Source organism: Diabrotica undecimpunctata, chromosome 2 (genome assembly GCF_040954645.1).
Source record: "Diabrotica undecimpunctata isolate CICGRU chromosome 2, icDiaUnde3, whole genome shotgun sequence".
In the NCBI taxonomy this organism is placed as follows: Eukaryota; Metazoa; Arthropoda; class Insecta; order Coleoptera; family Chrysomelidae; genus Diabrotica; species Diabrotica undecimpunctata.
In genome coordinates this window covers 132,422,842-132,435,790 of record NC_092804.1, presented here as the reverse complement: position 1 = coordinate 132,435,790, position 12,949 = coordinate 132,422,842, and the positions used below count along the sequence as shown (strand labels likewise).

The window sequence follows — 12,949 nt, the reverse complement described above, 5'->3', positions numbered from 1 at the left end:
GTTGTTGATTTGTGTTCTGCACCTGACAACCACAGCACATACTACAGTATACACAGAAGACACAGGAACGATAAAAAAGCAATGTGTATCAAGCTGTTTTATTCAATACTGATAACTGACAAGTTTCAAGAATAACGTGTCTTAATTATTGTAACGATAATTTATTTATTACATATAAATACATACTTGTTTACTTATTGGTAAATCACTATAATTTTTTGCTCAAAATGGGAGAGTTCACAGTGGTTGGCTGTATACCATAATTAGAAAACGTTTACAATGAAGTAAAAAAGTTTCAAAGTAATTGGAATATTTGTTTAAAAAAAAATTAAAAACGAAAAATCCAAATAGGTAACAATCGTTCAAAACGTTTCTGTTCTTTTAGAACACCATCAGTGAAAACTTGAGTACTTGCTTAATAACTAATCAAAAAACAAGTACAATTGTTAAATTTACCTTTTAAAGATTGAAAAATTTAAAAATAATGCGACACAATGTCAATGATAATGGATTTAACTAAAAGGAAACATATCGGCCCTTACTCGAAACATACCCACTTGTGGGTCTGACAGTAGTCAAAAGCCAACTCCAGTTGGTTTAAAAGTTTTTTTACATTAAAAGTTATTTCTAACAACTTGTTGATATCTCACAAAACAGCTCAGCCGTTGCCTTCGGCAGGGGAGGGGTGAGAGGTCTAGTATAGATTGACATATATAGACATGCGGAATATATCAATAGTATGTAGATGTAGATGTATAAGTATCACTAGTGATTTTCTAGTCTATGGTCTGTTTTTAACCAGGAGGAGTAATTCAAATTTTCCGCGCCGTAATGCTTGTTTGTAATTGGTCCAACCGCAGGCAAGTTTACTCCACTAAATTATAACATTTTGACACTAATGACATTTGTGAAATTTTAAAATTCAAAATTTATATCGACGATTTTTTGTGTTCTCTGCGTTATTCCTTACATTTTTAGATATTTCGTTTGTATTTATATAAAAAGAACTATTTAGCGATATATTAGTGTTATTAAGATAACAACATGGATTCGATGCCAAGTACTAGTGGTAATTATTCCTCTCCACTTAAAAAACGCCGTGTAGATTTGAGTCATTTATCTTCAAATGAGAAACAATGGATTATAACCATGTATAAACAAATCAAAATTGATAATTCTGGAATGAAAATAACAGCCACGGTAGCAAAAATAAAACAGGCAACAGGTTAGTTTTGCAGAATAGTTATTGTTAAAATCAAGACTTACTAAAGTAATGTGCTAATTTTATTAGCACATTACTTTAGCTTGTATTAGAATATAAGCAGACTGGAACAGTAATATTGTAAAATTCCATTGGATTTTAGATATCATTTTATCACGAATATATCGCTTTCGTATACGTTTCGGACGATTTTCTTCCACAATGTGATAAATAAACTCTAAAAATTCTTCAACTTCTTCATAACAGTCCAACATTTTTTTATTGTAATTAGAAATACTAAATAATATATATTGGAAGTTAATTCGAAAAATTATTATTCAAACAAAGTTATGACAAAGAAATGACAAAAACAAAGAATCAACGTGTGAAGGTGTCCGATACTGATTACTGGATTACCGCAAGGCCGAGATAATCAACAAAAAAAGAAGATGTATTTGGTAACTTTTCTAGTAACTTTCTTGGGTGTGAATCTGTCTTTTTAGTTTACTCCTCCTGGTTAAAAAACAGAGTATAGTAATATTTGTTCAATAATCTTAATATTATCTAGAGGGCGACAAAATTAAGACTACACTGCCCCGCAATCCAAACTCCAGCGCTTTGTGGCAGTGAATATGATGAAATAAGAAAAAGGAAGCGATATCTGCATTTTTATTTTGTGTTAACTGCTAAAACCTAAATTTTACGAGGTAGTGAAGTAATGTTTTGATAAAATGATACATGAAACTTTACATTTAAAACAAACAATATCCAATTACTTTTTGTGGAATTTTTTACAACCTTTTTCAATAAACGATGAATAGTTGGTTAGAGAAACCAGTAAATTATCCCCCTAAAACAATATACTCGTATAATTAAGAATCTGAAGTTTAGACAGTAAACCATTTTAAATTATTTGTTAATATTTTAAATCAAACCCTTTAGCATTCTAACATTTGGTTTATAAAGTTTGTCAGTGATATATTTGAAATTCTGATTTGATAATTCAACTGAAACAATCAATTTGGCTAATTTGATATAATTAATAGTGGAATACACTAAGACATTGTGACTGCAAAACAAAATTTCGAATTCTCACGAAATTTCATCATAGAGGAGTGTGAGTTATACAAAACGAAATAACTTAAATTAAAAGAGTCGCACTCATTTATTACACTGTAAGTCAAAAACCCCTGAAGGATTAAGAATGGAGTTATTGGTCCTAATACCCGACTATCAACGTTCCTCGAAAGCAATCGACAGTATTTCAATGGGAATTACTAGCAATATATCTTTGTAAGTATAAATAAGAGTGAGTTAGAACTGCAAACAATCCCTTAAATAAGTGCCTAAGAAAAAAGGAACTTTTCAGGCAGACCACTGTGAAAATATTCCAAGCTAAACTAGAGCTGCAGAAAACTGTAGTTAGAGTAACAGGTGTTCATAGTGGACGCTGCTCTCTCATAATATATCGCCTCTGTAAAATGATCAAAGCTCGCCCAGCAACATGCAGATTTTGAGAAACTACAGACGAAACGGCTGAAGAATTGTCTTCAAATGCGGGCTAATTGTTCTCCAACGCCATAAATATCTGAAACAGATTCTTTAAAACCTGCTTAAGTAACAAGTAGCTTCGAAACAGATAAGCTTTCTTAGAAACTTGGACTAAAACATAGTTGTAGACCTAAAAGCCTTGGAAACCATTGTCTTCTAGGGTCTAAAGTATAATGAATTATACTTATTAGTAATATATACACTGGGAAAACACGGAGACAGAATATCATGTAAAGAAATAAGAGATATCTGTAACATTCAGAATATTGCCTACTAATGTATATTATTCACTATTAAAATAAACAGACCACCAAAAAGAATTTTTAAAAGATGGATAGGTGACTGTAATTACAAATACCTTTACACCCTTAAGATCGGAAGAGAATCAAGGTAGGGTAAGCTGTCACTGGGTATTTTCTCACATAAAGCTTACAAATAAACGACTTGCCTATTGTAGGAAGTAGGAAATAAATTATGATATAGTCTTGTTTGTATTGTAAAATATCTATATGTAAATGTTTATATCAACCAACATTTTTCAATTTTATTATATTACAGTTGATACACATTGCCCTTTTTGAAGAAAACAAAAATAACTATTAAACAAAATTAATCAATATTACGTGATGATTTATTTAATTTTATAAGTAGTATAGTTGTAGTCAGCCTTACTGAAGAAGATCAAGAAAAATGACAAAATTTAACTCGGTATTCACAGTTATCCAGTGGGCCAAATAAATAATTCGTATTATTATACATAAATGCTTACCCTGATAACTGTTTCTAACCTTGATATACTAAGCGACATAGAAAAAAACACCTAGTAATACTGAATTTATTATAACTTATAGGAATATTATAATTTATAGGAATATGTTTAAGTTAGGACAGAAAACGATCAGTTTTTTAACTATATCGAAAAAGTGGTTATAGTGATATCATGGACATTAAAAATATCCACCATTAATCGTCTGGAGGCCTTTGAAATGTGGCTGCACAGACGTATACTAAAAATTCCATGGACGGCTATGCTGACAAATGTGGCAGTCCTTGAGAGAGCAAATGCTGCTCGCAAGCTGCTTGATAACATCAAATGTAGAAAGATGGCCTATTTTGGACACGTAGTAAGGGGAGACCGATATAATATTCTTCAACTTATTATGATGGGTAAAATCGAAGGACGCAGAGGAATTGGTAGAAAGCAGGCCTCTTGGTTGAATAATATCAGGGAGTGGACAGGAATGAGGAAAGCTGAGCAACTCTTTAGAATAGCTCAAGACAAAGACAGTTTCGCCATGTTAATCGCCAACGTCAAGGGGACTTGATAGGGCACGTTAAGAAGAAGAAGAAGTGATATCATCTGTTCTTACAAAAAAAGTAAGTAAGAGATAGTTGTATTTTGTAGCTACAATTGGCATTTGATCATCGTACAATACGTTATGAAAAATTGTTTTAATCTGTTCATTATGCCTAGAAGTGCTAAAAGTAGCTGGCGTGTCAGAAGAACGGCGACACACCGAGATTATACTCGAGATAACTCAAGAGGAAAGCGATCATCTCATTAGAGGTATACTCAGACGTATTTTGTGTACATAGGAGATCGTGGAGATCAACGTATTATTAATTTTTTGAATTTTTCTGAAATTTTGATCAATTACTTACCTAACTCTAAGTTACATGTATAAAAAACGGTTTTAATAAATGCAGTATTACTAGGTTTTCATTTTTTTAAGTTACTTAGTATATGTAGCACATATGTACATAAATAGAACACAACAAAGGATTATTTAAAAATGACACTGTTTTGTTGTGAAATAAAGAAATGTAGAAAAAAGTAGTCCCAACTGAGTTATTTTCGGTTAATTATGCCAGATAATACAAAAGTCTTGGCGGAAGGTCATGACAAGATATGTTAAATCTAATTTATTTTAGAATTCTATTTTTTATTTTTATGTAACGGTGTTTGAAACTATAACTTACTGTTTTTAAATAATCATCTGAATATGTTTTTGTTTAATAGTTGTCTATTGGTAACAAATATACCCTTCTATAAAGCATGTTAGTATTTACCAAAAACATCTTAAATGCTTTCAGAAACATCAGTTGATAAATCAGTTAAAGAATTTGAATCCTGCAAATAAAAAGTAATAAAATATAAAATAAATAAAACAAGCATCTATGGTAATATATCTAGTACTACTTGTGTGCAGTTATGCAATTCTAGTAACTACGTGTGCATTTTGAGCAATCATTCTTGAAAATCAGATAGAAAGCCTATTTTATTTTTATAATCAACCAAGAAATATTTAAGAAATCGAATGGGCTATTAAAAAAACAAAACTAACGCAAAAAAGTTCATTTTCATGGAATCACTGCTGGTAAAATTATTTGAGATGTGGTTAAAATGCATTGCTTTATTAAGACAATTTTATCAAAGAAAAACCGTCTTTTTTGTCTGATATAGTGCAATGTAACTTTTATATATTTTTAATGTAAAATAAATAGCAGCTCTTGTCATAAAAGATCTACCATATGATATGATATCGTGGAACTTTTTGATTGAATATCTAAAATTTGACAGATGCCAATATAATGTGCTAAAAGTGTGCAGTAAGTCGACATTTTTTAACTTCAGTTTTTTACACAAATAACAAAAAAATGTAGTGTATTCCAATCTTCGTTCGAAGGTTGAGTCAAAAACCTTAAACAAAAACGTCCTTTTACGTCGGTTCGGAAGGGTCTGTGTGGCAGGATGCCTTGCTGGTGTGAGGACATATTCATGAATGTTAGGAAAATAACTCTTCTACTCACAATCCGTAATAGATTTTATTAAAGTTGAAAAAAGAATGGGCTACAAACTTTTACAGCATTTTCGGGCCCGCAAGAAACTAAGGACAAGCCCTCAAACTATGGATTGTGAGTAGAAGACTTATTTCACTAACACTCATGAATTTTAAAGAATTTGGCTATAAAACACAGAAAAGACACCCGTAGAGATATAAGGTTATAACTGTAAGTTAATACAAATCATTTTGTTTTTATACTTTATTCATATATGCAGGTTTTCTTTAGCGATGAAGCAAACTTTCACAGTAATGATCTGGTCTGTAATGAGTGGTAAAATAGTGGAACGTTTATATGTGGTAGAATGAACCAAGCGACAGAACCAGTAAGAAAAAGTTTTGCAGACAAGATTCCACAGATGGTTCCACAAATGAACGAATGTTTTGGTAATGGTCGCAACGTCTTTATACAGAATGGAGCACCTTGCCATTCAGCTAAAATAATTAAAAGTTTTTTGATGGGGCAAAAAATTCCTCTATTGCATAGCTCGGTAAGTCACCAGACACCAGACAACAATTTTACGAGCAAGGTGTCTAGTTGAAAAAACGGCATTTTTAAACTGGTTTTATTTGAGACAAGATATATAGAAATTAAACAGAATCATGTTCTCGTATTTTAATTATCAATGGGTTGGTCATATAGTTCGAATGGACACCTAAAGATTGTCAAAAAGGGCCCTAGATAGCAAAATGCAGGGAGCAAAACCAAAAGGAAGAACACAGAAAAGGTGGAAGTATGAAGTGGCAGCGGACGTGTAAAATTTGCTAGACGTGAGAACCTGAAGATCGGCACGGGACCAGCAAGGTTGGAGGACACGCCATTATCGCGCGTATGTTAAGACTTTAAAAACACCTTTAATACAAAATATAACATATATTACTGTGTAAATATGGTTCTTTGAGTTAGACTTGATCTGATTAGGACCAAGCCATACATTCTTAGAGACAGTGTTGTGTTGGTTTTTTCCTTACCAACTAAAAGACGTATGCTTTACGTAATATATATTATGACTAGTTGATATTTTTTTTCTTTCAGATCTGAAGAAGTTAATAAACATTCACAAAAACGTTAGTTTCCCAATATTCAAAACTTAGCCCAAATGTGGATATTTCGAAATCGAGATAAAAGGTTCCAACTCATCGCCCCATTTTAACAATCATTAGATAGATATATCTAAGAATTATCAGTGAGCGACAATCAAAAATTTTTAAAGTACAGAGGGCAGTAGCGAATGGACTGGACTGTATATCTTATATTATGTCATAAATATAAATGCAAAGATCATATCAGCACCTGTACGCATTTTTTATTATTTTGTACTGCACACTAAGTAGTATACAATATCTTATATTGAACTAACAAAAGGTTTTTTCATTCTGTACCCACCCCAGGTAATATGTAAATTAATATAACTTACAACTAATTATCTAAATAAAAATAGTTTAGATCAATAAATGATGTAAACTACAAAGGCTTCAGTATCCCATTATAATAGTATCATCATATTTGTACAATCTTTCTAGAACAAGCCTTTGCGTCATCTGATATAGATAAAAGCCATGAATTATATTGGCAAATAAGTTTCTTTTAATGCAAATTTATTTGTTACATATATATTTCAAGAATAAAAGCTCACAGTATGGTAGTAAGTGAAAGTGTAAACGATAAAATATCAAAGTGCATTATTAAAAAGCACTACTCTAAAAACTCATCTAGTCTACTTAAAAGTTTAATCAAATAAAACCGATAGTAGTAACTTACCTCCCGCTGCAATTTCCTCTTTTCTGCCTTAAGAACTTCTTCAGACTGTTCCGAGGTTTCAGCGGCAGTTTTGTACCTAATAACTTGGCTTTCTAATCGTGCCACTGTCGCTTGAAGTGTTGCAACATCTTGTTCTGCTTTCTGAGCTCTAAATTTCCAATCCGACAATTGATTTCTCGCTTCTCCTACAGCAGAAATTGAAATATATTATTTAATTTTACTAAATCCTATTGGTTTGTGTAGAAATCAATAAGAACTATTTTGGAAATATAAGAACTAGCTAGAATACCACCGCACATAAAAATCACTTTTTTGCAGACAGTACATCCGCCTCTTATGTTCAACAGAGAAGCCAAATTAACAACTATACCTTTGAGCAAGTCAAAGAATTCACATATCTTGGATCGCTAGTAAACACAACAAACACGACAAGCGACAAAGGAAAAAGACGTATAACAATAGTAAAGAACTCTCCATGGTCTTCAGAAGCATCTGAGAAATAAAAACCTAAAGCATGCAGTAAAGCCCAACATTTCTAAGACATTAATAAGACCGGTATTGATATATGCGGCTGAAACATGAAACACAACCGAGGAGAAACTACTTGGTATCTTTGGAAGAAATATTTTTGGAGCCGAAATGAAAATGGACTATAGCGTCGACTAACTTTGAATTATATCAGCGATCGGATATTGTGAAATTTATTAAACTACAGAGTTTAAGGGGCTGGACACATTGCTAGGAAGTGAGGAGATGAGTACACTAAGAGATTGGTGATGTAGAAGAAGGTCTTAAGATTCTGAGAGACAGAAGATGGAAGGATAGGTATAGGAATCGACGGGAGTGGCGACTTCTCTGCGATCCACAGAGGATTGTTGAGCCAATTATGATGATGATGAATTCCGCCTCGTCATAATCAGTTTAGATTTAATAAGTTAGATTTTAAAAATTCTGGGTATAAACAAATTTGACAGTTTTTTTTTTTTTTTTTTTTTTGTGGAATTTATGGCTTTGGCGAGAACCAATTAGCCAGACTATGTTAGATTGAATCATTAATTTGTGTAAAATGTTTCATAGTATCAGACCTGAGCATGATGTATTCATTTGTTTTGTTAGTAATATATAAAATGTGTAAGGTGTTTATATATATATATATATTTTTTTTTTTTAATTTTTTTTTTTTATTTTTATTTTTTTTTTATTTTATTTTTATTTATTTTTATTTTTTTTTTTTTTTTTTTTTTTTTTTTTTTTTTCCGCGCTAGGGCGTCAACCCGGTTCATCCCCTCGGAGGTTTCAGCCCTCTTTGTGTGCTTTACGTTTAGTTTCTTTCGCAGAATTGTATACAAAATTGGTTAGTAATTTTACAGTTTTAGTTTACAGTTTATGATGTGTTGATGAAGTACATAAAGGATATCATTATTTCCTGAAAAAATAATACAATTTAGATCTATTGGAAGGTTTATCTTGTAGTGAATTAAGTTTTTGTATAGTTGATTAATGTTTACATTATTTATTGGACATTCAAGTAAAACATGTACTAATGTACCCATTTTACCACAACTACACAGTGGATCGTCTGTAATTTTCATTTTGTGCTTATAATAAGGTGTTAGTGCATGATTAGCACGTACTCGATTTATTGTGGCAACAAAGTTTCTGTTTGGTATTTTGTGAAACCATGGTTTTCTGGGAATTCTTTGCTGGTGTTTACAAAAGTTTGTTCCGGTTGTTGAAGCGTTGTGTAGGTTTTGCCACATCTCATTTATTTTGTTTCTTTGGTTTAAGAATAGGTCGGACGGGGGTAGTTTAAGATTTAGTTCTTCTCCTGATGTTGGGGCTGTTTTTGCTAAGGTATCTACTATTTCATTACCTGTTATACCTGCGTGTCCCTTTACCCATAGATATATGACGACTTTATTCTTGATGTGTATCTCATTATGTAAATACAGGATATTTGCTTCAATATGATTAACTGATCTATTTATGTTTACTTTTTTAAGTTTATCTACTGCACTTTTGCTGTCCGTACATATTATGAATTTGTCGTGGTTAGAGCCGAGTATGTATTTCATAGCTTGCACAATTGCTGTTAATTCTGCAGTGTATATGGAAGCTTCCTTTGGTAGAATAAATTTTTTGTCAGTATTTTCTTCCACATGGTAAAAGGCACAGCTGGTATATTCTTTTGACTTTGATCCATCAGTGAATATAGAATCATAGTTTGGCCAGTATTTGTTTTTTGTTTCGTTAAACTTTGATTGATTGAAACTTGCTACTTCTTGACTTTCAAAATAGTAGGTTCTAATTTCCCGTGAAAAAATTTGTTCTGGCGAGTAAATTAGAACCGGGGGGAGTTGGTTGGAATAAAGTATATCTGTAATGTCAAGTATTTCTGAGAAAGTTTCTACTATGAGGGGGGTTTTCTTGAAGTGCCAGTATCTATGGGTCAAAACTTGAACTGTTAGTGATTGTATACTATTGAGGTAAGAAGTTTTTTTGGAAATGGTTTTTATCACAAATTTTCTGCTCAATAGTTGTCTTCTTAGTTTAAGAGGAGGTTCCACAGCTTCAGCTTGCATAATATTTATGGGTGTTGACTTAAGATATCCCAGGCAAACTCTTAAGCATTTATTTTGTTGTATCTCGATTTTATTTAGATGTGTATCTGCTGCTGTTCCATAGAGTTGACTTCCATAATCCATTATTGATCGTACCATTGTTTTGTAGAAAAGTAAAGCCGTATTTGGATCTGCTCCCCACTTTGCCCTACAAAACGCTCTTAAAATATTTATAGAATTACTTGTTTTTTTGATGATTTGGTGGATACAGTCCTTCCATAATAGTTTTCTATCTAGATGTAGGCCAAGATATTTTACAGAGTTGCTAATACGGAGTTTATATTTTCCTATTGTTAATGGTCTTTGATAGTTGTTTCTATTTCTAGAGAAAATACATATATTGGTTTTGGACTCGGATATGGAAAGTCCCATGTTGTCTAGGCATTTTTGGATTTCTATAAATTCAGTGTTGATATTTTCTATACATTTGTCCTCTGATTTGTTACTGGTGTAAATAACAACATCATCGGCGTATTGAATAATTTTGGACTTACGTGATATAACATTTTCTATGTCCATTGTGTACAGGCTGTAGAGGATTGGGCTCAGGATACTACCTTGTGGTAATCCAGATCTACATATTCTTGATTCCGAAACTTCTTTATTTATCTTTAAGGAAACTGATCGACTAGAGTAAGCTGATTTTATGAAGTTGGCAAAGGAGGTTGGTAGACCAATATTGATAAGTTTCTCTTCTAGTATATTTATTTGAACATTATCATATGCTGAAGTGATATCCAAAAATGTAGCCAAAGTGTTGTATTTGTGTGTGAATCCTAGATAGATGTCATTTACTAGTATCGTTAGGGGTTCTAAGGGAGATCTTCCCTTTCTAAAAGCATATTGTGAGTCAGGTAATATTTTTTCATTTTCTAGCCAATATTCAAGCCTGTTCTTTATCATTCTTTCCATGGTTTTAAATATACACGATGATAAAGCTATGGGTCTATATGAATCTGCATTTCCGTTCTGTTTTCCAGGTTTTTTGATAGGTACTACGATGTATTCTTTCCACATTGGTGGAAAAGGAATCTTTTTTATCCAAATCGAATTGAACAATTCTAACAGGGCTTTCTTATGGCCTAAGGGCATTTTATGCAACATATTGTATGAAATGTTATCCGCCCCGGGAGATTTATTATTTGTTGATTTAATGCATTGTTCGAGTTCCCATAATTGAAATAGTGATTGTAGAAAAGAAGTGTTTCTATTTACAGTAGCTATTTGTTGAGTAATGTTGTTTTCAACCCATGGGGGTGAGATTTTTGTGTGGAATTCATTTATCCAGTCTTCTTTGGGGTTTATTGGGGGTTTATTTACTTGTTTTCGGTTTTTATATCGGTTTACTTTGTTCCACACTTCTTTAATTGGTGTATTTTGATTTAGATTTTGGCAATAATTAATCCAGCTTTTTTTCTTAGTTTCTTTGAAAGTTTTTTTAGCTACTGCATCAAGTCTTTTATATTCTGTTAGATTATTAAGATTTGGAGCATGTGTGTAGGTTAAGTAAGCTTGTTTTCTTGCTTTAGCAGCTATGTTACAGGTTTCATTCCACCAGTCCTTCGAACAATGATTTCTATTTTGTGTGTTTGATTTTTGTAAGGGAATTGCTTTGTTGGCAGCTTTGTTAATATTGTCGATAATGCCCATTAGTGATGATTTTGGTTCTGTAGCTTCAAGTGTAGCGGTGTATACATCCCAATTAGCAGCCTTGAGTCTCCATATGTTATGTTTTGTCTGTTTAATTTGCGCAAGCGGGCTATTCCTTCCAAATTGTATGTGTATTGGTAAGTGGTTAGAGCCATAAGGTTCTTCTAAAGTAGACCACGTAATTAGGTGCGTCAGATCCTGTGTACAGAGGGTCAAGTCTACAGCTGACTTCTTATTGTTTGCTAATGTAGGTGATCCGTCGTTCAAAATTACTAGGTTGCATTGTTCGATAGCTTCCAAAAGAGTCTTGCCATAGATATCGTCATATCCATCATTCCAAGCCAAACTATGTGCGTTAAAGTCGCCCCCAATTATGAATGGTTTTGGAATTTGTTCCAAAAAGTTGATCCACTGTTGTAATGATATTCTAGTTCTCGGTTTAAAGTATACTGAAACGAAGTAAATTTTTTTTGTATAAATGGAAAATTAACCGAGATACAAGTATGCTCAAAGTTTATTGTAGTTGGAATTGAGACTTCTTGGTATATTAAGTCTGATTTTAATAAAATGGCTGAGCCGCCGTACCCGTCGTCCCGGTCACAGCGAATATTGTTGAGGCCTTTAAAATTATAATATTTTCCTGCTTTAAACCATGTTTCCGATAGAAGTGCAACGGAGTAGTTGCCCCTATCTAGTAGATATTCTAGGTTAGTTTTATTAGAAACTGCTGAACGGCAGTTCCATTGAAGAATATTTATTGAATGGTTGAGGTCTGAGAATGTGATGACGTGTTTCCATTTATAGTTAATTTGACTAAGTTTTCGAGTTCTTCCTTATTTATATTTATACTTTTTGTTACTAAAACTTTTGTGACAATTTCTATAACTAATTCTAATATTGAATTTATCATGCTCAGGTCTGAAGGAGATGCAACTGAATTATTATTAATATTTCCTTTATAGTTAATACTGTCTAATATGCCTCCCTTAGGTAATTGAGATCTAGGGGAAGCTATAATTTCATTATGCAAAATTAATGTTGGATCTGGACTATTTGGTCTCTGTCTTTTAAATGTTCTAGAATTTGTATTATTTGAATTATTGTAAAATATGTTATTTGTTGACATTTGGTTAATTGAATTTGATGGGAGCTGGGTGGGTGTATAATTATTGGGATTTAATGGAGGGAAAGTTTTGAGGCAGGAAATGTTTGTAGTTTGTTCCGTATTAATGGTTGTTGCTTTTGCATAGGAGTTCCTGGGAAACTGTCTGTTGGCGTCTTGATAACTAATATTACTGGAAGACATAGCGTCTTTTACAAG

At 32.4% G+C, this 12,949-nt stretch overlaps 1 protein-coding gene across 6 annotated transcripts in view; it reads right to left on the bottom strand.

The window, feature by feature from the left end:
- The window catches only part of LOC140434899 (leucine-rich repeat flightless-interacting protein 2), a 134,432-nt gene that overhangs the window by 14,449 nt on the left and 107,034 nt on the right, over window positions 1-12,949 (bottom strand). For 5 of the 6 annotated variants that reach the window (XM_072523518.1, XM_072523519.1, XM_072523515.1 and 2 more), the window contains one exon: window positions 7,358-7,542. In XM_072523518.1, coding sequence (XP_072379619.1) covers window positions 7,358-7,542 — 185 coding nt within the window. Of the gene's footprint in view, window positions 1-4,822; window positions 4,884-7,357; window positions 7,543-12,949 lie in introns of all 6 variants that reach the window. The other variant, XM_072523517.1, reaches the window with a different exon arrangement.